At 37.0% G+C, this 26,680-nt stretch overlaps 1 protein-coding gene across 2 annotated transcripts in view; it reads left to right on the top strand.

The window, feature by feature from the left end:
- The window catches only part of MALRD1 (MAM and LDL receptor class A domain containing 1), a 747,156-nt gene that overhangs the window by 690,879 nt on the left and 29,597 nt on the right, over window positions 1-26,680 (top strand). For both annotated transcript variants that reach the window (XM_040645358.1, XM_040645357.1), the window contains exons 37-38: window positions 17,238-17,317; window positions 17,410-17,506. In XM_040645358.1, coding sequence (XP_040501292.1) covers window positions 17,238-17,317; window positions 17,410-17,506 — 177 coding nt within the window. The remainder of the gene's footprint in view (window positions 1-17,237; window positions 17,318-17,409; window positions 17,507-26,680) is intronic.

Here is a 26,680-nt window from a genome sequence, read left to right as displayed (position 1 = left end):
TAGTAAAACTCCACAGTCAGTGCCAGAAAAATTACTGTCTTCACGTCTCACATTTAGATCTTCAGTCCATTTTATTTTTGTGTATGGTATAAAAAAGCAGTCCAGTTTCATTCTTTTCCATGTACCTGTTGAGTTTTCCCAGCACCATTTTTTGAAGAAACTCTTTTTCCCATTGTACTTTCTGCCTCCTTTGTCATAAAGTAATTGACCACATAAATGTGAGTTCATTTTTGAGCTTCCTCTTCTCTTCCACTGATCTATGTATCTATTTTTTGTGCCAATACTGTACCATTTTGATTAACACAGCTTTGTAGTGTATGTTGAATTCTGGGATTGTGATACCTCCAGTTTTGTTCTTTTTCAAGACTGCTCTTTTTGGGGTCTTTTGTGGTTCCATACAAATTTTAGGACTCTATGTTCTAGTTCTCTGAAATAATACTGTTGGTATTTTGATAGGGATTGCATTAAATATGTAGATTACTTTGGGTAGTATGGGCACTTTAACAAAATTAATTCTTCCAATCAATGATCATGGAATGTCTTTCCATTTGTTTATGGCATCTTCATTTCTTTCATGAAGTTTTTTTTTTTTTTTAAGATTTTATTTATTTATTCGACAGAGATAGAGACAGCCAGCGAGAAAGGGAACACAAGCAGGGGGAGTGGGAAAAGAAGAAGCAGGCTCATAGCAGAGGAGCCTGATGTGGGGCTCGATCCCAGAACGCCGGGACCACACCCTGAGCCAAAGGCAGACGCTTAACCGCTGTGCCACCCAGGCGCCCCCGTGAAGTTTTTATAGTTTTCAGAGTACAGGTTTTTCACCTCCTTGGTCAAGTTTATTTCTAGATATTTTAATACTTTTGGTGCAATTGTAAGTAGAATTGTGTTCTTAAGAAATTTATCTCTGGGGGCGCCTGGGTGGCACAGCGGTTAAGCGTCTGCCTTCGGCTCAGGGCGTGATCCCGGCGTTCTGGGATCGAGCCCCACATCAGGCTCTTCTACTATGAGCCTGCTTCTTCCTCTCCCACTCCCCCTGCTTGTGTTCCCTCTCTCGCTGGCTGTCTCTATCTCTGTCAAATAAATAAATAAAATCTTTAAAAAAAAATTTATCTCTGTGCTACATCATTAGTGTATAGAAACACTACTGATTTTGGGGTATTAATTTGTATGCTGCAACTTTACTGATTTCATTTACTGCTTCTATTAAATTTTGGTGGAGTCCTCAGGGTTGTCTATGAAGAGTATCATGTAATCTACAAATTGTGAAAGTTTTACTTCTTTAACAATAAGGATGCCTTTTATTTCCTTTTTTGTCTGATTTCTATGGCTATGACTTCCAGTATTGTATAGAATAAAACTGGTGACAATGGACATCCTTGTCTTGTTTCTGCTCTTAGAGGACAAGCTGTTCTTCACCATTTAGTAGAAGGTTAGCTGTGGTTTAGTTTTCTTGTATAGCCTTTATTATGTTGAAGTATGTTTCCCCAAACCCACTGTGTTGAATATTTATCAGTAATGGACATAGAATTTTATCAAAATTCTGCATCTATTGAGATGATCATATGAGTTTTATCCTTTATTTTGTTGGTGTGGCATATCACATTGATCTGTGAATATTGAAACATTCTTGCATCCCCAGAAGAAATCCCACTTGATTGTGGCAAATAGCCATTTTAATGTATTTTTTAAAGTGGTTTGGTAATATTATTTTGTGGATCTGTTTTCATCAGAGATTTTGGCCTGTAGTTTTCTTTTTTATAATGGCTTTGTCTAGTTTTGGTTATCAGAATAATTCTGGCCCAGCAGAATGTATTTGAAAGCTTTCCTTCTTCTTCTAATTTTTGGAATAGTTTGAGAAGACTAGATATTAACTGTTTAAATGTTTGGTAGAATTTACCTTTGAAGCCATCTGGTCCTAGACTTTTGTTTGTTGAGAGTTTTTGATCACTGATTCAATATCATTACTAGTTAATTGGTCTGCTCAGATTTTCTATTTCATGATTTAGCTTTGGAAGTTTGTATTTCCTAGAAATCTACCCATTTCTTCTAGGTTGTCTAATTTGTTTTTCATACTATTTTCATGTACGATTTTTCATACTATCTTCTTATAATCCTTTGTATTTCTGTGGTGTCAGTTGTTACTTCTCCTTCTTTGTTTCTTATTTTTGGGGTCTTTCTCTGTTTTCTTGATAAGTCTAATGGTTTATCAGTTTTATCTTTTCAAAGAAACAGCTGGTGGTTTATTTATTTATTTTTTTTTTAGTCTCTGCCATTTATTTCTGCTTTGAACTTTATTATTTCCTTCTATTGACCTTGGGCTTTGTTCTACTTTTTCTAGTTCCTTTTAGGTATAAGGTTAGATTGTTATTTGACCTTTCCCTTGTTTCTTGAGGTAGGCCTGTATCACTATATATTTCCCTCTTAGAACTATTTTCACTTTGCACCAACAATTTTGGACTGTTGTGTTTTAATTTACATTTGTTTTGATGTATTTTTTTTTTAATTTCTTCTTTGTTGACTCATTGGTTATTTAGTATCATATTATTTGTCTTCTATGTTTATTAGTTTTTTCCTCGTGATTGATTTCTACTTTCATACCATGGCAAAGGTGGTAGTATTATATATAGTGGCAAAGGTGCATAGTATTACTTCAATCTTAAATGTATTAAGCCTTGTTTTGTGGCCTCATGATCTATTCTGGAGAATGTTCCATGCACTCTTGAAAAAAATCTGTTGTTTTTGGATGTAATGTTCTGTATATATAACTGTTATGTCCATTTGGTCTAATGTATCATTCAGACACTTCTACTTTACTGACTTTCTACCTAGACAATCTATCCATTAATATAAGTGGAGTATTAATGCCCTCTACTAATATCATATTCCCATCAATTTCTCAATATTTGCTTTATGTTTAGGTGCTCCATTGTTGGGTACATAGATATTTATAATTATTATATCCTCTTGTTGAATTGATCCCTTTATCATGATACAATGCCTCTGTCCCTTCTTCCAGTCTGTTTCAAAGTCTCTTTACCCTGATAAAAGTATTGCTATGCTGGCTTTTTTTTTTTTTTTACTTCCATTTGCATGATAAATGTTTTTCTATCCCTTCACTTTCAGTCCCTATGTATCTCTAGGTCTGAGGTGAGTATCTTGTAGGCAGCATACAGATGTGTCTTGTTTTTTTCATTCATTCTGCCACCTTATTTTTTTTTATTAGAACATTTAGGCCATTTAAATTAATTGTTGATAGGTATGTACTTATTGCCACTTTGTTGTTTTCTGATTATTTTTGTAGTTTTCTGTTCCTTTCTCTTCTCATGGCCTTTCTTTGTGATTGATGAATTTCTGTAGTGTTTTATGTGGTTTTCTCTTTATTTGGGTGCGTGTATCTATTATAGGTCTAGAGTTTGTGGTTATCATGAGGTGCACATGTAACATCCTAAGTATATAGTAGTCTGCATTAAATTTATGGTCATTTAAGTTCAAATGTGCTCTGAAAAAACAAAACAAAAAAGCCCCTATTTTTACTCCCTCCTCCATATTTAATGTATATGCTGTTATATTTTACATCTTTTTACTCAGAATTTTCATATGTCTAATTATGGCCATTTCTTTTCCACTTAAAGAAGTCCCTTTAACGTTTTGTAAGGCTTGTTTATTGATGATAAACTCCTTTAACTTTTATCTGGTAAACTTTCTCTCTCCTTCATATGTGAATGAAAGACTTGCTGGGCTGAGTATTCTTCATTGCAGGGGTTGTTTTGTTTTGTTTTGTTTTGTTTCCTTTCAGTGCTTTGAATATGTCCTGTCACCTTCTTGCCTAGAAAGGTTCTGCTGAAAAATCAGCTGATAACCTTACAAGGTTTCCCTTGTACATAACTTTTTGCTTCTCTTGTTGCTTTTAAAATTCTCTATCTTTAACCTTTGATGTTTTAATAGTTATGTGTTGTGGTCTGGAGTTCCTCGGGTTCATCTATTTGAAACTCTCTGTGCTTCTTAAACCTGGATGTCTATTTCCTTTTCTAGGTTAGAACAAGTCAGTTCTTATTTCTTCACGTGAGTTTTCTCCCTCTTTCTTCTTCTGGGACCCCTATAATGCAGATGTTCATTTGCTGTTGCCCAAGAGATCCCTTAACCTTTCCTGATTTTTTAAAAATTATTTTTTCTTTTTTGCTCTTTAGCTTGGGTGCTTTCCTTGCACCTGTCTGCCATATTACTGATATGTTCTTCTGCATTCACTAATCTGTTGGTTCTCTCTAGAGGACTTTTTATTTGTTATTGTATTCTTCAACTGTGATTGGTTATTTTTTATTTTTTTCTCTCTTTATTGGCTGTCTAAGTTCTTCCACTCTTATCCCCAACCCAGTGAGCATCTTTACAATCATTACTTTATTATTATTAATTTTTTTTTTAAATCAGGCATATTGCTCATCTCCATTTCATTTAGTTTTCTGAGATTTTGTCATGTTCCTTCTTTTGGAGAATATTCCTCTGTCTCCCTGATTTGCTGTACTTTGTGTTTCCATTGATTAGGGGAACAGTTCCTTCTGAACTTCGAGGAATGGTCTTGTGTATGGTCATTCCCTATACAGACTATGTGTTCTTAGTCACTTTTCCTGGTTGGCTGGAGATGTGGCTGGCAGGGCTGGGGTTCCTAGGGCTCTCCACATAGTGGGTGCTCTAGTACAGCAGCTAAAGCTTAAGTGGGCATGGATTATGGAGTCCCTGGGCTCTCCACACAGTGGGTCCCCTGGCAGGATAGTTAAACTGCATGCAAGCTGGGGTGTCTTAGAACTCTACATGCAGAAGGTGCCTTGGCAGGATAAGTAAAGCTGAAGTGAACGTAAAGCACCATGTTCCAGGACTCTCCACACAGAGAGGGTCCTGGAGGGTCCTGGGACACTGTGCAGGGGGCACACTGGCAGGACAGGTAAATCTAAAGCTGTTGTGGGCCATTGTGGTGTCTGAGCTTTTTATGCAAAATATGCCCTAACAGGATGGCTAAGCGGAAGCAGTTGCAAGCTGGGTTGTCCCAGGGCTCTCCACACTGGAGCTGCCCATGTAGGACAGCTGAAGCTGAATAGGGTAAAAGCTGGGGTGTCCCTGACTTCTCAGCACAGGGGGTGCCCTAGCCACGTGACTGAAGCTGAGACCAGTGAGAATAGGAGTGTTCTCATGTGTTCCACACAGGACGTACCCCCCTGGTGGAGTGAGTGGAACCAGTGCAGGCAAGGGCCAGGGGTTCTCAGGGTGCTTCACACTGGGACGCCCTAGCAGGGCAGCTGGTTCCAAAGCCAGAAGGCTCCAGAGCACTTTGAACCAGGGGTGCCCTAGCAAGCTGTCTAAAACTGAAGTGGTATGGGCCTGGAGTGTTCTGGGGTGCTTTATGCCTGTGTCACCTTGGCACAAAGGCTGGAGTGGTAGTGAGCACTTATCAGGGGTATCCCACCGTGCACTGAGCTTTGGCTTCCATTGGGACAGCTGGGGCTGGTGTGGGCTAGGGGTTCAGGGTTCACTGAGGTGGCAGGCCAGTTAAAAAACCTGGACTGTACACTGGTTTATCCTTTCAAAGTGCAGGGGGAACACAGATTATGTCCATCAGCCCCTCCCACACACCCACCCAGACAGAATTTCAGTAGCACCCTCACCACTTGATTGAGTTCTAGGGCTGCTTTTATATGGTAGTTATTCTTTTAAACCCTGGCTTTTTTGTTTCTATGGCCTAGCACGACCAGAGCTGATGTGGGCTGGGGGATCTGGCACTTGTTGAAGTTGCAGCCTGGTTATGGTGTGCTGACCCTGCTCCAGTGTGCATTTTCAATGTGGGGTGAGGACAGCATAAATTTTGTCATTTTCCAGTTCCACTAACCCAGAGATTTAATTATATCATGAAATCAGATTCAAGAAGTTTTAATAAGTCTGAATATAAATGAATAAATGGTCTCTTGAAGTAAAAATTGTAATCTCCACACCAAACTGATTCTCAAATGATTACTTTTTTCTCAATTATTTGATGTTTACCAGATTAATATAATAAGTGCCTAAAGCCTTAAATGAAATTATGCACAAACATATGTTAAAACATAACTTTTCATCCCCATATGCGTTCAGGAGAATGGAATTGGATATGTGGATAAAGGGTTATGTTTTAACATATGTTTGTGCATAACTTCATTTAAGACTTTAAGCATGTATCAAATGATTGAGAAAAAAAGCATATTTTGAAACTAATTTTGACCCATAAAGTCCATTCCTTCCCATTAGTTTTCTCACAATTACATACTTTAACAAAATTGGTGTTTGGTAATAAATAATACAAAAATAAAAATTCAATGATATGTATTTATGTACCTACTGAAAGGAAGATTATTTCCTATTATTTTCATAAGTAAACTTTCATCTTAGAACTAAATCTCTATTTTTCCTTTTATCCAAAGTATCTATACCTATTTCCGAAAGAAAAAAAATAACACAAAAATTTTTTTGGTATAAACTCCTCAAAGGAACATCAAAGAAAAGGTCATGCAATACTCCCACTTGTTCATCACTAGGTTTTATTTATATATATAAATCTATAAATACATATGCATAGCTAAATAAAAGAGAGATACACAGAGGCAGGTAGACAGGTAGCATGCATACTACCTCCCCATATGGTTTGTGTTTTCTCCCATTTTTTTTTTATTCCCAGTATAATGAATGTATAGTATTAGTTTCAGTTGCACAACAGAGTGATTCAACAGTTCTATACGTTACTCAGTGCCTGTCATGATAAGGGTACTCATAATCCCCTTCCCGTATTTCTCCATCCCTCCCACACACTTCCCCTCTGGTCACAAACCACGAGTTTCTTCCCTATAGAGTCTGGGTTTTTTGTCTTTTCTTTGTTCCTTTATTTTGTTTCTTAAATTCCAGATGAGTACAATCATACATTTGTCTTTGTCTTATTTCACTTAGCATTATATCCTCTAGGTACATCCATGTTGTTCCAAATGGCAAGATTTCATTCTTCTTAAGGCTGAGTAATATTCCCGTGTGTGTCTCTGTGTGTATATCTTGTTTATCCATTCATCTATGGATGGACACCTAGGTTGCTTTCATAATTTGGCTATTGTAAATGCTGCAATAAACCTAGGGGTGCCTGTATCTTTTCAAATTAGTATTTTCGTATCTTTTGGATAAATAATCCGTATTAAGATTATTGGATCATATATAATTCTATTTTTAATCTTTTGAGGAAACTCCATAGTGTTTTTTCACAGTGGCTGAACCAATCTAAATTGACCGCCCCAGGTTCCTTTATCTCTACATCCTTACCAACTTGTTTCTGATTTTAGCCATTCTGACACGTGGGAGGTGGTCTCTCACTGTGGTTTTGATTTACATTTCCCTGATGATTAATGATACTGGCCATCTTTTCATGTATCTATGGAACTTTCTGTAGGTCTTTTTTTAATTTTTTTTTTTTTTTTTGGAGAAATGTTTGTTCATATCTTCTGCCCATTTTTAAACTGGTTTGTTTGTGGTTTTGGTGTGGAATTATATAAGTTATTTATATATTTGGGGTACTAACCCTTTATCAGATAATTTGAAAATATCTTCTTCCATTCAGTTGTTTGCCTTTTTGTTGATGGTTTCCTTTGCTTTGTAGGGGCTTTTTATTTTAATGTAATCCCAAGTTTATTTTTGCTTTTGTTTCCCTTGCCTGAGATTTAGCTAGAAAAGATTCAATGGCCAATGTCAGAGAAATTACTGCCTATGTTTTCTTTATGAATTTTATGATTTGACGTCTTACATTACCCTAGGTCCTTAACCTGTTCTGATGTGTATAGTGTAAGAAAGTGGTCCAGATTCATTCTTTTCCATGTACCTGTCCGGATTTCCCAGTACCATTTGCTGAAAGACTTCTTTCTCCCATTGCATATAACTGCCTCCTCAGTGTAAGTATGGGTTTATTTCTGGGCTCTCTCTTCTGTTTCATTAATCTGTGTCTATTTTTGTGCAAGTAGCATACTGGTTTTATTACTACACCTTTGCAGTATATCTTGAAATTTGGAATTGTGATACCTCCAGGTTTTCGGTTTTCTTTTTCAAGATCACTCTGGCTATTTTTTTTTTTTTAATGGTTCCTTACCAATTTTAGGATTGCTTGTTCTAGTTCTGTGAAAAATGCTATTGCTATTTTCACAGGGATTGCATTAATCTGTAGATTGCTTTGGGTAGTGTGGACACTTTGACAATATTTGTTCTACCAATCCATGAACATGGAATGTCATTCCATTTGTTTGTGTCATCTTCTATTTCTTTCATCAACGTTTTATAGTTTGCAAAGTACAGGGGGCACCTTGCTGGCATGCGACTATTGATCTCAGGGTTATAAGTTCAAGCCCCATGTCGGGTACAGAGATTACGTAAAAACAAACAATAATAAAATGTAGAAATCTTCCACCTCCTTGCTTAAGTTTATTCCTAAGTATTTTATTCTTTTTGGTGCAATTGTAAATCGGATTGTTTTCTTAATTTCTCTGCTACTTAATTATTAGTTTATAGAAAGGTAAAAGATTACTATATATTGATTTCGTATCCAGCGACTTACAGAATTCAATTATCAATTCTGGGTTTTTTGTTTGTTGGTTTGTTTTTTTTGGTGGAATCTTCAGGAATTTATATAGAGAGTATAATTTCATCTGCAAATAGTGAAAGTTTTTTTTATCTTTCTTACCAATTTGAATGACTTTTATTTTTTTGTCTGATTGCTGGGCTAGGAATTCCACTACTATGTTTAGTTTTTCAGCATTGAGTGTGATTTGGTTGTGGTATTTTTACATATTGCCTTTATTATGTTGAGGTATGTTCCCTCTAGATGTACACTGTTGAGTGCTTTAATCATGAATGTTGTGCTTGGTCAAATGCTTTTTCTGCCTCTTTTGAGATGCTCATTTGCTTTTTATCTTTTCTTTTCTTGATGTGATGTATCATATTGATTGGTGAATACTGAACCCCCCTTGAATCCCAAAGAGAAATCCCACTTGGTTGTGATGAATGATTTTGATGTAATGTTGGATTCAGTTTGGAAATATTTTGTTGAGCATGTTTGTATCTATGTTTATCAGGGATATTTGCCTCGAGTTCTCTGTCTTTGTAGTATCTTTATCTGGTTTTGGGAGCAGGGTAATGCTGGCCTCCCAGAATTAAGTTGTAATGTTTTCTTCCTCTTCTATTTTTAGAATAGTTTGAAAAGAATAGTTATTAATGCTTCTTTAAATGTCTGGTAGAAATCAATTTTGAAGCCATCTGGTCCTGGACTATCCTGATTCACTTTGGGGAGGTTATTTGTTTCTAGGAATTCATCCATTTCTTGTAGGTTGACAAATTTGCTGGCCAATAATTTTTCATAATATTCTCTTATAATCCTTTGTACTTCTGTGGTATCCGTTGTTACTTTTCATTTCTGATTTTACTTGAGTCGTCTTTCTCTTACTCTATTATGTTGGGTAATAATGGTTTATCAATTTTGTTGATCTTTTAAACCAATCGTCAATCTGTTCTAGTAACTTTTGATTTTTAGTTTTTATTTTTTTAAAATTCTTCTCTTAATAAAGAAAGAAGAAATTCTTCTCTTAAATAAAGAAAATCTTCATTATTTCCTTCCTTCTACTGGTTGTGGGTTTTGTTTGTTCTTTTTCTAGTTCCATTAGGTGTAAGGTTAGGTTGTTTGAGATTTTTCTTGCTTCTTCAGGTAAGCCTATATAGCTATAAAGATCCCTCTGAAAACAACTTTTGCTGCATCCCAAAGATTATGGACCACTGTGTTTCACTTTCATTTGTCTCCATGTATTTTTTAAATTTCCTCTTTGCATTGTTGGTTGACTCATTCATTGTTTAGTAGCATTTACTCAACCCCATGTACTTGTTTTCTTTCCAGGTTTTCTCTTGGTGTTTATTTCTACTTTAATATAAGCATTACGGTCCAAAAGATTCATGGCATGATTTCAATTTTTTGAATTTGTTGAGACTTGTTTTACAGCTTAACATGTGATCCGTTCTGAAGAATGTTCCATGTGCCATTGAAAGAATGTGTACTCTTTTAGGATGGGATGTTCTGAATATATCTGTTAGATCCATCTAGTCCAATGTGTCACTCAAAGCCACTGTTTCCTTGTTGCTTTTGCTGGATGATCTATCCACTGATATAAGTGGGGTGTTAAATTCCCTACTATTACTGTACTTCCTTTGTGTTTGCTAAAAGCTGCTTTAAGTATATAGGTGCTTCCATGTCGGGTGGATAAATATTTATAATTATTCTATCTTCATGTTGGATTTTCCCCTTTATGATTATATACCATCCTTCTTTGTCTTTTGTTATAGTCTTCATTTTAAAGTCTATTTTAGGCGCACCTGGGTGGCATGGTGGGTTAAGCGTCCAACTCTTGGTTTTGGCTCAGGTTCTGCTATCTCAATACCTTGAGACCAAGCCCCATATCAGGCTCTGTGTGATCAGCACAGTGTCTGCTTAAGATTCTCTACCCCTCTCCCTGTCCCTCCTGCTTGTGTGCTCTCTAACAAATAAATCTTAAATTAAAAAATAATAAAGTCTATTTTCTCTCAGGGTGCCTAGGTTGCTTAGTTGGTTAAACGTCTGGTTCTTGATTTTGGCTCAGGTCATGATCTCAGGGTCCTGGGATCGAGCCCTGCATTTGGCTCCATGCTCATCCAGGAGTCTGCTTGAGGATTCTCTCCCTCTCCTCACTGCTTGTGCACTCTCTCTAAAATAAAAAAATAAAAAAGTCTATTTTGTCTGATACAAGTTTTGTTACCGCAGCTTTCTTTTCACTCCCACTTTGCATGATAAATGCTTTTCCATCCCTTTACTTTCACTGTTCACATGTTTAGGTATGAAATGAGTATCTTGTAGGCACCATATAGATGAGTCTTGCTTTTTTATGATTGGAGCATTTAGTCCATTTACAACCTAAGTAATTATTGCTGGTATGTACTTATTGCCCTTTTACTTGTTTTATGGTTGTTTTGTAGTTTTTCTCTCTTCTTATTCCCTTCTCTCATTGTTTGCTGGCTTTCTTAAGTTATATGCTTGGATTCTTTTTACTTTTTTTTTTTTTAATCTGTTACCTGCTTTTGATTTGTGGCTACCATTAAGTGTATATATAACATTTATGCATATAGTAGTCTGTATTAAGTTAATGGTCACTTAAGTTTGAAACCATTGTAAATGCACTAAAATTTTACTCTTCTCCTCCCCATATTTTAGGTATATGGTGTCATATTTTACCTTCTTTCATTTTGTGAATCCTTTGACTGATTTTTATTGATATACTTAATTTTACTGCTTTTGTGCTTCCGACTTTTCTCATTGCTGTTTGCAGTCTTTCCTTTCAAATCAAAAAGTCCCATTTTAATATATCCTGTAAGGCTAGTTTAATGGTGATAATTTTTTTTTTAACTTTTGTTTCTCTGAAAAACTCTTCAATCTCTTCCATTCTGAATGACAGCCTTGGTGGATAAAGTATTTTTGGTTTTAGGTTTTGTTTTGTTTTCCTTTAGCACTTTGAATACATCATGCCACTTTCTTCTGGCCTGCGAAATTTCTGCTAAAAAAAAAAATCAGCTGACATCCTTATGGGGTTTCCCTTGTAGGTATCTGATTTTTGTTTTTGTTTTATTTTCTCTTGCTGCTTTTAAAATACTGTCACTACTTTTTGCCATTTTAATTTCTGTGTCTCTTGGTGTGGAACTCCTTGGGTTAGTTTTCCTGGGGGCTCTGTGCCTCCTGGATCTGGTTTTCTGTTTTCTTCCCCAGATTCAGAAAGTTTTCAGCTATTATTTAAATAAATTTTCCACCCCCTTTACTCTCTCTCTTCCTTCTGGGATCTCTATAATGTGAATGTTATTACATATGATGGTGTCGCTCACTTCCCTTAATTTTTTCTCATTTTTTATTTTTTCTCCTGTTCAGCTTGAGTGCTTTCCATTATTCTGTCTCCCAGGATTTTCTCCCAGAAAATCCATAATTTTCTTTCCCCTAGTCTACTACTTATTCCCTCTAGTGTATTTTTAATTTCATTTATTTATTCATCTCTTATTGGTTCTTTTTTATGTTTTCCAACTCTTTGTTGAAGGTGTCACTGGGATCCTCCACTCTTTCCTCAAGTTCATAGAGTATCTCTAGGACCATTACTTTAAATTCCGTATGAGGCATATTATCTCCATTTCAGTTAGCTCTCTTGCTGAGATTTTCTTTTCTTTCATTTGGGACATATTCTTCTGTCTCCTTATTTTGTGTAAATCACTCTTAGTGTTTCTGTGTGTTAGGAAATTCAGCTACATCTCCTTCTCTTAAAGTAGTGGCTTTATGAAGAAGAGGTCCTGTAGTGCCTTGCAGTGCAACGCCCCCCATTCACCAGAACCCGACACTTCAGGGTGTATCCTATGAGTACTGCTTGCACCCTACCACTATATCTGAGCCACATTTGCCTTCATTCCAGTTGGCTACAATGGCTCTCTTTTCCTGTTGTGGGCAGCGATTGGTCCTTCTAGTAAAGGGCCAGGCTGGGGCCACATTGAGCTTGAGTTGGATCAGACCACGCATTTTCCAGAGCCATAGCAGCACCCCAACGCCGTCCCGAGAGCAGCTTTCATTGGTGGGCACAGCCTGCATTCGGAGCAGATGTCTACCCCCAGCCCACTGCTGTGGCTATAATCAAGCTGGTACATGTGTGTTTTCTGTTTTTTCCCTCTCCATAGTGCAGGAGTCACTTTCAGCATTTTCAGGTGCTAGTGCCTATCTGGGCCGCTTGCACACTGCTATGCTTTGGTTCAGCTTTGGATGGACTCCAGCCAAGGGCATATTGAATGGGGCAGTTCCACAAGAAAACACAATGGCTGTATATCAGTGTTAGCAATGTTTGCACAAGTCTGCTTACTGTAGGAGTCGTCCTGTAGCTGCTTTAGAAAACTCCTGCCAAGGCCAGGTCAGAGGAGGCGGGTCTGCAGGAAAATGGAGGGGCAGGGTTGGAGGTGTTAGCACATTTGTACTGGTCTTCTGTGGGAGGAGACCTGTGGCTGCTTTGGAAAACTGTTGAGGACTGGTTTGAGCGGGTGGGGTCAGGCCACTAGCTAGGTGGAGAGTAATCAAGTTGCACCAGTTGCTGCAGGTACCCTGTATCTAGGCTGGGGGATGGGTGCAAGGAAATAGTGCCACCTCCTCTTTGGTTCTTGGAATAGTCTCCCAAAGATCCCTGCCCGTCTAGCATATGTTCTGAGATTAGTATATAAATCTTCCCATATACCCTAGGTGTTTTTCAAACTGCTGTTTCTATACTGCATCTCAGAGGAGCTGTTATGCTGGTTGCTCTAAGGGTGGGGACTCAGTTTCCTATAGCCCTCTGGCTCTCCCACAGGTAAACCAGCTAATTTTTAAAGTCAGGTGTTAAGCCCCAGTGATTATGAAAACTCATGAAATTAAGACCCTCTGGTTTTTAAAGCCAAATGTTAAGGGGATTTGTCTTCCCAGTGAGGTTCCCCTGTGTCTGCGGTGTCTGGTGTGCTCCTCTCCCTTCCACGCATATGACATCCCTCCTCAAAACACACACTTGCAGGTCAGTTTGGCTCCCAACCCGAGCTCAGCCCTTCCTGTCCTCCTTAAAATGGTCTCTTTTCTACATTTAGCTATGGAGTCTGTTCTGTCAGTCATTGGGTCATTTTCTGGGTCATTTATACTTTTATGGGTGTTATCTACTAGCATCTATAGGATGAGGTGAGCTTAGGATCCTCCTACTCTGCCAACTTACCTGGAAATTTCTCCCATTGTTTTTTTCACTGGTATTCCAAGATATTTTCCACTGGAATTTATCTTAAAACTTTTTTTTTTTAAGATTTTATTTGTTTAGTTGACAGAGACAGCCAGCGAGAGAGGGAACACAAGCAGGGGGAGTGGGAGAGGAAGAAGCAGGCTCATAGCAGAGGAGCCTGATGTGGGGCTCGATCCCATAACGCCGGGATCACGCCCTGAGCCGAAGGCAGACGCTTAACCGCTGTGCCACCCAGGCGCCCCTGGAATTTATCTTAATAGGCACATTCAAGCACCTACAATTTGTCTAAAATTATAAGTTGCCTAAATATTGCTGCAGTTCTAATCTGATGCCAGTGGAGTGGAACTTCAAAATCTAAAGGAGCCAAAATAACCCAGGAGGAAAAAGTGTCCCCCGTCTCTAGGCACACAGTGTCTGTACATGTAAAAACTGGCATGTAGATTCAATGTTAACTGAGGAATCACAAAGAAAACATCTTATGGGTGGAAAGAAAAAAAAGTTTCAGAGATATCAAAACAAATTGTCCTACATTTTTACTTTTAAAAAATGAGGAAAATTTTCCCCACGTTTCACCCTCTCCCCTTAACACATTTTGCCCATTCCCTATGGCCCACCCCTCTAGCAAATATTGTTTGTTCTCTTTACTTACAGGTCTGAGTCTGACATTTGCTTATTCATTTATTTTTTATACTCCGTATGAGTGAAATAGTTTGGTATTTGTCTTTCTCTGACTTATTTCACTTAGCATTATACCCTCTAAGTATACCCATATTGTTGCAAATGGCAACTCTTATTATGGCTCGCGTTCCATTATACACGCGCGCGTGCCCACACACACACAATGTCTTCTTTATGTATTCATCTATGATGGACACAGGTTTCCTCCATGTCTTGGATATTTTAAATGATGCAATAAACTTAATGGTTCATTTATCTTTTAAAATAGTGTTTTTGTATTCTTTGGGTTAATTCCCAGTAGTGGCATTACTGAATCATAAGATATTTCTATTTTTACTTTTTTGAGGAAAATCCATACTGTTTTCTATAGTAGGTGTACCAATTTGCCTTCCCACCAACAGTGCACAAGGTTCCTTCTTCTCCACATCCTGGCCAATACTTGTTATTTTTCGTCTTTTTGATTCTAGCCCTTTTGACAGGTGTGATGTAATATCCTACTGTGGTTTTGACCTGCATTTCCTTGATGATTAGTTGATTTCGACCATCTTTTCATTATCTGTTGGCCATCTGGATATCTCCTTTAGAAAAATGTCATGAAAATAGTGAGGACCTAAATGGTCAGGTCCTCTGCCCATTTTTAACCAGACTGTTTTTTTGGTGTTGAGTTATAGAAGTTCTTTATATATTTTGGATATTAATTCTTTATCAGATGTTATCATTTGCAAATATTTTCTCCCATTCATTAGGTTGCCTTTTTGTTGATGTGCAAAAGTTGTTGTTTTTTTTTTTAAGCTTTATTTTGGTGTAGTCCCAATAGTTTAATTTTGCTTTTATTTCCCTTGTCTGAGATTTATCTAAAAGAATGTTGCTAAGGCCAGTGCAAAGAAATCACTGCTTATGTTTCCCTCAGTGTTTTATGGTTTCAGGTCTCACACTTAGATCTTCAATCCATTTTGAGTTTTTGTGTATGGTGTAAGAAAAAGGTCCAGGTTCATTCTTTTGCGTGTCACATCCAATTTCCCCAGAACCATTTATTGAAGAGACTGTCTTTCCCCCAATGTATATTCTTGTCTCCTTTTTCATAGATTAGTTGACCATATAAGCATAGGTTTATTTCTGAGCTGTTTTGTTCCATTTGTCCTAGTATTTTTGTGGCAGTACCATACTGTGTTGATCACTACTTCTTTGCAGTATATCTTGAAATCCAGGATTTTGATACCTTTCAGCACTGTTCTTCTTTTTTAAGACTGCTTTGGCAATTCAAAGGTCTCTTGTGGTTCTATATAAATTTTGGTATTATTTGTTCTAGTTCTGTGAAGGAAAGAAGGCATTCTTTTTTATTTTTTTAATTATTTATTTATTTGAGCAAGCGAGAAAGAACACAAGCAGGGGGAGTTGCAGAGGGAGAAGCAGACTCCCTGCTGAGCACGGAGCCTGATGGAGGGCTCACAACCTGAGCTGAAGGCAGACGCTTAACCGACTGAGCCACCTAGGTGCCCCTATTTTACTTTTTTAGATTTTATTTATTTACTTGAGAGAGAGAGGGAGGGAGTATAAGCAGGGGTAACAGCAGAGGGAGAGGGACAAGCAGACTCTGCTGAGCACAGAGCCCAATGTAGGGTTCAGTCCCATAACCCTAAGATCATGACCTGAGTCGAAACCGAGTCAGACACCCCAATCTACAGAGCCACCCAGGTGTCCCAGAAAGAAGGCATTCTTATGGACCTTCTTGAAACTCCAAGCTTTTTATATTTAAAGAAGCTATTGCTCTTGTGCAGAAATAGCTATTTATTTAAAAGCATTCAAATTTTCAAATTCAAAAAGACTGAGGAAAATACAACTGTGTGCTGAAGAACTACTTGTAACACACAGCTTCAATGCACATGCATTCAGAAGCTACTTTTTAATCTTATTTTGTGGCATGTACTATGAACTTGGCAGAAAATTCAACAAAACATAAATACAAATAATTTGTATCCTGTTATTGTTGATAAAAAACTATGAATACATAAGCTTTCACACTCACATCCAAACACATACTATAATAGAAAAATCTGACATATTTACTGCTTAAAAATAAACCTGATTTCCCTTTGAGGTAGAAGCTAACCCCATTTCTGTAACGTTCTGAAAGCCAACCATAAAGGAAATACTCCCAGTGTTCTAGGTTTCATTATGATATCCCTAAATAAAGCAGTTAATTAAGTCATAGTAGTATTGCAGGTATATCCAATGAGGTTATTAACCTGGTTTCAAATCTATGTACCTGAAGGATCATCCCGATATTGTGAAAAATATACTGTCTGATTTATGTAAATCTGTAATTTTAATATTTCCATCAATATTGAAAAAATCTGTTCACTAGTGACAAAAGTACTAGGTTTTAGCTTTGAGACAAAGGATCAAGAAAGTAATATTGGATTGGATACTGGAAAAAATCAAATCAATACTGAAAATAAGAAAAGAGCATGTGAAAGCCAAGTTCCCACCTTATAGATAAAAATCAAGAAGGTGATATTTTTAAAAATCTTACACAATTATGAAAATAATAAAATTTAATTTTGTTTTTGCTCTCATTTAATATTTTCAGTTTCTTATCAAAGATACCCACATTCCTTGTACCATTATTTATTGACATTCATCATTTTATTCCATTATAATGCTGCTAAAATAGGTTTCTACTTTTTTTTTTAATTTAAATATCACATTTTATCTCATTTTCAGATGTGGACAAGGATGGAAAGGAAATCGATGCCACATCAAGGTTAACCCTTCCCCAGCAGATTTCACATACACTCAGAATAGTAGGTGACATTGTGACTAAATAATTGCTTGAATTTGGAGTTTAAATGTTTTTCACTGCATATCTGTCTTTTTAACTGGTTTGAAATTCCAGATATATGGACTCTCCTGGGCATTGGATTAGCTTTCCTGATGATTCATATTACAGTCACCGTTGTGTGTTTTCTTGCAAACAGAAAAGTACCAGTCAGGTAAGTGATGTCTTTGCTGAATAAAATATACTGTGGCAGAACAATTTTCTAAAACATTTCATTTGCTCTATTTTTCTTTCACTCCATTTACATGGAGGTAACTTTAGTGTTTCTATGCTTTGTGGATTTATTTCTTTCTGGGCAGAATGTAGGAGCTACTTAACAATAATCATTCTTCTATCTTCAGCAAAAAGCCTTAAGCTTACTTTTCACATATGTTAAGAACAGTTTTGATGACAACAAGAAAGGAATGTGGCATTCTCCACAGATTAAAAGACATGAGGGGATGAGTGTCCCACTTGATGGTGGTGCCTAGGGAAGGCGGCAGAACTGCAAAAGAGATGCTTTCTTGGCCCTCCCAGTGAACTCTAAACATCAGTGTTTCAGGTCAAGGCTCCTAGGTTCTAGGTAATATACAGAACAGAGACCAGGAGCTGCTGTACCCAAAGGAACTCATGCAGAACTAAGAAGACCCCAGTTACTGGAGGGAGACAGCCTGGAAGGATAGTGGAGTAGGAGGATCCCAAGCTCCCCTCCTCCCATGGATACACCTAGGTAACAGCCACATCAGTGCAGCTAACCCAGAAAATGACCCAAAGACTAGCAGAGCAGACCCCGTACAGTTAATTCCAGAGCAGCAGCCACACCAAAAATGGTAGGATGGGCACAGAAACAGTCAAGAACCAAACTCCCACAAGATTAACCACAAACAGGAGGGACACCACAATTCTGAAGCCGGGCAAGGAACAGACCCCACACCAGGCACCCCAGACATGGGCGAACTTGCACTGGAAAGACAAGTTCCCATAACATTTGGCTCTGAAAACCAGTGGGGCTTAACTTTTGGAGTTTTTATAACCAGCAGAGCTTAAAACCGGGTACCCTAAAAAATCAATAGATTTTACTCTGGAAGAGCTAGAGGGCAATAGGAAACTGAGCCCCCAGCCTTAAAAATAGAACATAACAAACAACCCTGCCAAAATATAGCAAAGCAGCAGCAATCTGAAAATTACTTGGGATATGCATGAAGTAGATTTCTTTACTAATCTCAGAATGCATGCTACAAGGGCAAGGATTTTTAGGAGACTTATCCAAGAACGTAAGAGCTGGCAGGTAACATTTCTCCTCCCTGCCAGTTTAGACCACCAGACACCTTCAAGAATGAGCATGAACACTCATTACCTAGCTTGCTAACACTGTATACCCTACCCCACAATCTACCATCCCCCACAGATGCACCCTCATCATAGCCTTCCAGTTGGGCAGGAGTCACTCCAAAGCAGTGACTATCAAAACTCATTCTACAGGTAGCCCGGCTAGGAACCAGTAACATTCTCCACCTACCCTGCTAACACCACATGCCCTGCATTATACTGCAGACCCATCCCATCCAACATGCTCCACTGGGGAGGAGCCCCCCCCCCCCAGCAGCTTCTGACAAGTATCATCCTGCAATCAACTACAACAGTGAAAAGCACCACTCCAAAGTGACTCCTGCCCTGGGGAGAGGGGAAAATAACTATACACACCACTTTGCAGCCCCAGCAGGGGACTAGGGACAGACATCTGATCAAACTGCCACCACCACCCACCAACAAAAACCTCACAGGGAGCAGCACAACAGGAAAAGCCCTGTAGTTCAGGGTCACTGCAACCCCAACAGACTGGGGGCAGATATTTGATCTCACTGAAGACCCTACTCACCAATGAAAACCCCTCAGGGAACAATGCAGGAAGAGCATCCTACAATTTGGTGCTACCACAGCCCCAGCAAACAGGCTGGTGGCAGGCATTTGGTCTGAACCAACTTAAAGCCCATGGATTGGCCCCTTAACAGCACAAGGACCATACCCTACCCAGAAAAGAGAATGGAGGGCATTTCAGCCAACTGGACAGAAGACAAACAAGGCTCAGCCACAACAGCAAGGTGCATGCAATACATAAAGGAAACACCTCTGCAGCTACTGGCTCTGGTGAACAGGGAGAAGTGCTCTAAAAGGCACCACAGGACCTCTTCTTTGTAAGGCCACTAATTTTAAATCAGAAGACATAACTGACTTTCCTACTACAGAGTAATAAACACAGAGACTTAAACAAAATGAGACAGAAAAATAGGTCACAAATGAGAGAACAGGACAAAAGCACAGCAAAAAAAGCTAAAGGAAAATGAGATAAGCAATATGCCTGATAGAGAACTCAACGTAATGATCATAAAGAACTTACTGGACTAGAGAAAAGAGTGGAGGATTTCAGTGGGACTTTTAACAAAGAGATAGAAAACATAAAAAAAGACCTAGAGATGAAGAACTCAATAACTGAAATTAAAAATACATTAGATAAAATGAATAGATTAGAGAAACCAAAACAGATCAATGACCTGGAGGACAGAATAATGGAAAACAACCAGCTGAACAGCAGAAAGAAAAAGAATAATAAAAACTGAGAATAGGTTAAAGGAACTCAACAACATCATCAAGTATAATAACATTCACATTACAGGGATCCCAGAAGAAGAGAAAGAAATAGTAGTGATAAAAAGAAAATTTTAAAAGAAACAAGAGAACAGAAGGCAGATATAAGCCTCTTAGCTACTTTTTTAGCAGAAACTTTGCAGGCCAGAAGAGAAGGGCATGATCTATTCAAAATGCAGAAAGGAAAAAACGTACAACCAAGAATACTCTATCCAACACGGTTATCACTCACAATACAAAGACCGATACAGAATTCCCAAACACATGTTAAAAATGTTTATCAGCACTAAACCAGTCACACAAGAAATGTTAAAATAGAGTCTGACTGGAAAGAAAATGTCATAAACAGAAGATGAATCTGAAAAGAGAAAATTTTCATAAGCAAATATAAATGGAATAAAAAGTACCAGATTTGGAGCAGCTGGCTGGGTCAGTCAGAAGAGCATGCAACTTTTGATCTCCGAGTTGTGAGCTCAAGCTCCAAGATGGGTATAGAGAATAAATAAACAAACGTACATCCTAGATTAATCACATATAACATGAATACAGAGGTTAAAACACAAAAGCAGTAAAATCAATTATATCAATAAACATTAGTCGAGGAATTAAAAAATAAAAGGATAAGAAGTATATCATATACATAAAACATGGCGGGGGGGAGATTTTGTGCTTTTAGAATGGGTTCCAACTTAAAAAAACCATCAACTAATGTAGATTTCTATCTGCATAGACTATTATACATCAACCCAATGGTAACCACAAATCAGAAACGTGTAACAGATATGCAAAAAAATAAAGACAAAGGAATCCAAGTATATCACTAAAGAAAGCCAGCAAACAACAAGAGAGCAAGAAACAAGGAAGAACTACCCAAACAACCATAAAACAGGTAACAAAATGTCAATAAGTACATACCTATTGCTAATTACTCTGAATGTAAATGAACTAAAAACTCCAATTAAAAGACACAGGGTGATTGAGATAAAAGAGCAAGACCTATGTATATGCTGCCTATAAGAGACTCACTTCACACCTAAAGACACATGCAAATTGAAAGCAAAGAATGGAAAATTTACAATGCAAATGAAGCAAAAAGAAAGCTGGGTAACAGTACTTAATAGCAGATAAAATAAACCTTAAGCAAAGACTGTAACAAGAGACAAGGATACTACCCAATGATAAAGGGAACAATCTAACAAGAGAATATAACAATTGTAAATATTTATGCACCCAACGTGGAAGCACCTAATACATAAAAAAGCTATTAAGAGACATTAAGGATTAAACTGACATTAATATAATAGCAGGGGACCTTTAACACCTCACTTACATCAATGGATAAATCATCCAGACAGAAAATCACAAGAAAACAGTGGCCTTCAATGACACATTGGACTAGATGGATCCTAACAGATATATTCAGAGAACCCCATCCAAAAAACAACAGAATGCACATTGTTTTCAAGGGCACATGGGACATTCTCCAGAACAGATTACTTGTTATCCACAAATCCAGTCTCAGCAAGTTCAAAAGGACTGAAATCATATCATTCATCTTCTCTAACCACAACAATATGAATGTATAAATCAATCACAAGAAAAAAATCTGGAAAGAACACAAATACATGGAGGCTGAATGACATGCTACTAAACAGCAAATGGGCCCAAAAATCTTTGTGATGCAGCAAAAGCTGTTCTAAAAGGGAAGTTTATAGCAATACAGGTCCACCTCAAAAAGAAAATTCTCAAATAAGCAACCTAACTTTACACCTAAAGGAGCAAGAAAAAGCCCAAAGCCAGTAGAAGGAACAAAATAATACATATTAGAGCAGAAATAAATGAAATAGAAACTGAAAAAACACAAGAGATCAATGAAACCAGGTACCATATTTTGAAAATATCAACTAAACCAATATACCTTTAGCCAGACTCATCCAATAAGAGAGAGGACTCAGTACATAAAATCAGAAATGAAGAGAAGAAATACCCACTGAAACTGCATAAATACAATAATAGAGATTTTGAAAAATTACATGCTAACAAATTGGACAACCTAGAAGAAATGGATAAATTCCTAGGAACACATAACCTTCAAATCTGAATCAGGAAGAAATACAAAATTTGAACAGACTGAATACTACCAATGAAATTGAATAAGTAATCAAAAAACTCCCAACAAACACAAGTCCAGGAGCAGATGGCTTGAAAGGCGAAATCTATCAAATATTTAAAGAAGAGTTAATACCTATTCTTCTCAAACTATTCCAAAAAACATATGATGAAGGAAAGATTCCAAATTCATTGGACAAGGCCAGCATTACCCTGATACCAAGACTAGATAAAGACACTACCAAAACAAACAAACAAACTACAGGCCAATCTCTCTAATGAACATAGTTGTAAAACTCCTCAACAAATAGCAAATCAAATCCAATGATACATTAAAAAAATCATTCACCATGATCCAATGAGATTTATCTCAGAGATAACAGTGGTTCAGAATTTACATATCAATCAACGTGATCTATCCCATTAACAAGAGGAAGGGTAAACACCATATGATCATCTCCATAAATGCAGAAAAAGCATCTGAGAAAGTATGACAACCATTCATGATAAAAACTCTCAATAAAATGGGTTTAGAGGGTACATACCTCAATATGATACAGGACATATATGAAACAAAACAAAACAAAACCCAGCTAACGTCATACCCTGTGGTGAAAACCTGAGAGCCTGTCCTCTAAGACCAGGAATAAAACAGGATGTCCACTCTCACCAATTTTATTCAACAAAGTACTGGAAATCTTAGCCACAGCAATCAGACAAGAAAAGAAATAAAAGGCATCCAAATGCATAACAAAGAAGTAAAACTTTCACTATTTGCAGATGACACTATACTAGCTATAGAAAACCATAAATACTCCACCAAAAAACTACTAAAACTGACAAATGAATTCAGTAAAGTCACAGGATACAAAATTAACATACAGAAACTGGCATTTCTATACACTAATAATAAAGTAGCAGAAAGAGAAATTAAGAAAATAATCCCATTTACAATTGCACGAAAAATAATAAAATATAACCAAGGTGAAAGAACTTTACTCTGAAAACTCTTAACAAATTCATGAATGAAATTAAAGATGACAGAAACAAAAGGAATGATATTCCATGCTCATGAATTGAAAGAACTAACATTGTTAAAACGTCCATACTACCCAAAGTAATTTACAGATTTAAAGCAATCACTTTCAAAATACCAATATCATTTTTAATGGAACTAGAATCATCCTAAAATTTATATGACACCACAAAAGACCCCAAAGAGCCACAGTCATCTTGAAAAAGAAGAAAATGGGAGATATCACAACCTCAGATTTCAATATACACTACAAAGCTGTAGTAACCATGACAGTATGCTACTGACACAAAGACAGACACAGAGATCAATAAAACAGAATAGAGAACCCCAAAATAAACCATGTTTATATGGTCGATTGATCTATAATAAAGGAGATAAGAATATGCAATTGGAAAAATACAGTCTCTTCAATAAATGGTGCTGGGAAAACTGGACAGTTACATGCAAAAGAATGAACCTGGACCACTTTCTTACACCATACACAAAATTAAACTCAAAATGGATTGAAGAGATAAGTGTCAGACCTGAAACCAACAAATTTGTACAGGAAAACATAGGCAGTACTTTCTTTGACACATTTTTCTAGATATGTCTTCTCAGGCAAGGGAAACAAAAGCAAAATTAAACTATTAGGACTGTATCATAAAAAAGGCTTTTGCACTACAAAGGAAACAGCTGACAAAACAATAAGGTAACCTACTGAATGGGAGAAGATATTTGCAAATGATACATCTGATAAGGAGTTAACATCCAAAATATATAAAGAGCTTATATAACTCAACATCTAAAAAACAATCTGGTTAAAAATGGGCAAAGGATCTGACCTCAGTGTCAGGTCATAATATTTTTCCCAAAGGAGATATCCAGGTGGCCAAAAGACACATGAAAAGATGGTAAACACCAACTAATCATCAGGGAAATGCATATCAAAACCACAATGAAATATCACCTCACAACTATCAGAATAGCTAAAATAAAAAAAGAGAAAAAATAACAAGTGTTGACAAGGATGTGGAGAATGAGGAGCCCTCATACACTGTAGATGGTAATGCAAATTGGTAGAGCCACTGTAGAAAACAGTATGGGGATTCCTCAAAGAATTAAAAATAGCATTACCATATGATCCAGTAATTCCACTAGTGAGCATTTGCCCAAAGAAAACAAAAACAATAATTTGAAAAAAATATACATACCTCTATGCATTATGTACAATAGCCAAATTATGGAAGCAATTCAAGTGTCCATCACAGATCAATGAATAAAGAATGTGTGGTATTTGGGCACCTGGGTGGTTCCATGGTTCCATCAGTTAAGTGTCTGACTCTTGATTCAGCTCAGGTCATGATCTCAGGATTCTGAGATCAAGTCCCACATCAGGGTTTGCACTCGGTGCAGAGTCTGCTTGGGATGCTGTCTCTTTCTCTCCCCCCCGCCCCACCTCTGTCACTCTCTTTCTCTAAATAAAATCTAAAAAAAAAAAAAAAAAAGATGTGGGGTGTGTGTGTGTGTGTATACACGCACACACACACACACACAATGTAATATTTCTCAGCCATAAGAATTAAATCTTCCCATTTGCAACAACATGGATGGATCTAGAGGATATAATGCTAAGTGATGTAAATCTGTCAGGGAAAGACAATTACCATATGATTTCACTCATAGGTGGAATTTTATAAACAAAACAAAAAAAGACCAAAAAAATAAGACTCATATACAGCAAACTAATGTTTGTCAGGGGGAGGTGGGTGGGGAATGGGTGAAATAGATAAAGGGAATTAAGAGTACACTTATCTTGATGAGCACTGAGAAATGTGTAGAATTTTTTGAATCATTATATTGTATACCTGAAACTTAATACTGTATTATGTTCTTCATATTTGAATTAAAAACCAAACCCAAACGTAACAAAAAGAAAGAAGAGCTTACAATCTACATTGCCATTCAGGATCCTGGGAGCTTCCTGCCCAATATCCGTCTTCCTATAACCCATATGGGATACAGGTTACCCTGATAATGAAAATGATTGACTTTTCCATGAACCGAGCAAGAGAACGTCTCAGAATAAGATTTAATGACATTTTAAGAAATTAAAAGAAATGCATCATCTCTTGCATGCCAGAATTTGTGGTCAAAGATTTAGATCTGCAGCAATACCAAAGTGTCACAGAATACTGCACAACTGCATTTTCCTTGGTGCCAATTTTTTGTATACTTGATGAATTCTTCTCAAATCTCCAGCCTGCAATCATGGTAATTAGCAGACACCAATTTTGATATCATCAGTTAAGGCAGTTATTATAGATCTATGGTGTTCATCAGGAAAGAAAAATGGCATCTTCAATCTATTACTATCAAGAAGATCTTACTCATCTATTAATTCTGTAATTATTTCTTATGTGCCTAAAATAGATCAGACAATGTGGATACAAACATGAATGAGAAGCAGTCTGGACTTAAAGCAGTTTGTAATCTAGTGAGAAAGATACAAAGCTTCTAAGTGAAATATAATTTTGTGCTAGAATGCACAGATGTATTAGGATTCTCTAGAGAAACAGAAATGATTACTCTGTAGTTTCTGTGTGTGTATATCTTTAAATATCTTAATATATTAAAATATATAGAATATTGACAAATTAAGTATATTAATACATTTTGATAGATATCTTAAGATAAACATTTCTATAAATAAGATTATATCATACTTATATAATAATTATACATAATACTAATGAAATAATTTTAATTATAATTTAAATATTAATAATATTGAAATAGAGATTTATTTTAAAGAATTGGCTCATATAATCATGGGGGCTGGCAAGCATGAAACCTGTAGGGCAGGATGCTAAGTTGGAAACTGAAACAAGAGTTGATGTGCTGGGTTGAGTCCAAAATCCACCAATCAAATATATCAGGCTAGAAACAAAGGTAGGATTTCTACATTGTAGCCCTGAGGCAGAGCTCCTTCTTCCTCTAGAAACCTCAATCTTTGCTGTGAAAGCCTTTAAATGATTGAAAGGCCCACCCACATTATGGAAGGAATCTGCTTTACTGAAACTTGGCTGATTGTAAATGTTAATCATACCTAAAAATACCTTCACGGCAACATCTAGGCTAGTGTTGGGTAAACAGCTGGGCACTATAGCCTAGCCAAGTTGACACATAAAATTAATCATCACAGTATGTGAACAAGTTGTCATATTAACACAACCAGTGAGAATATTCAAAAAGAACCCTAAATTTCACTTCTGCAGATATGTGTTGGACAGTCTGTACCACGGGGGCTATGGAAAGATCTCTCAGACAAATGCTGTTGCACTACACCACAGCCTGACTGCCCCTTCTTTCTCTCTCTCATTTCTGTCCTCCAATTTTATACTTTCCTTCTATATCTGCTTCCCTTCCCATCTACACATTCGCCACGGGAGATGTCATTCATCTCCAAGGTTTCATGCTGTCTATACGTTAATGGCTTCAAAATATCTTTCTCAGTATTACTGAAATTCTGTTCCAAGATCCAGATCTGTACTATGCTTTCAACCATTTCCTAGACTT

This window comes from Ursus maritimus, unplaced genomic scaffold, assembly GCF_017311325.1.
Source record: "Ursus maritimus isolate PB19 unplaced genomic scaffold, ASM1731132v1 scaffold_31, whole genome shotgun sequence".
In the NCBI taxonomy this organism is placed as follows: Eukaryota; Metazoa; Chordata; class Mammalia; order Carnivora; family Ursidae; genus Ursus; species Ursus maritimus.
The sequence above is the reverse complement of the archived record's forward strand: the minus strand, read 5'-3'. Positions and strand labels throughout refer to the sequence as shown.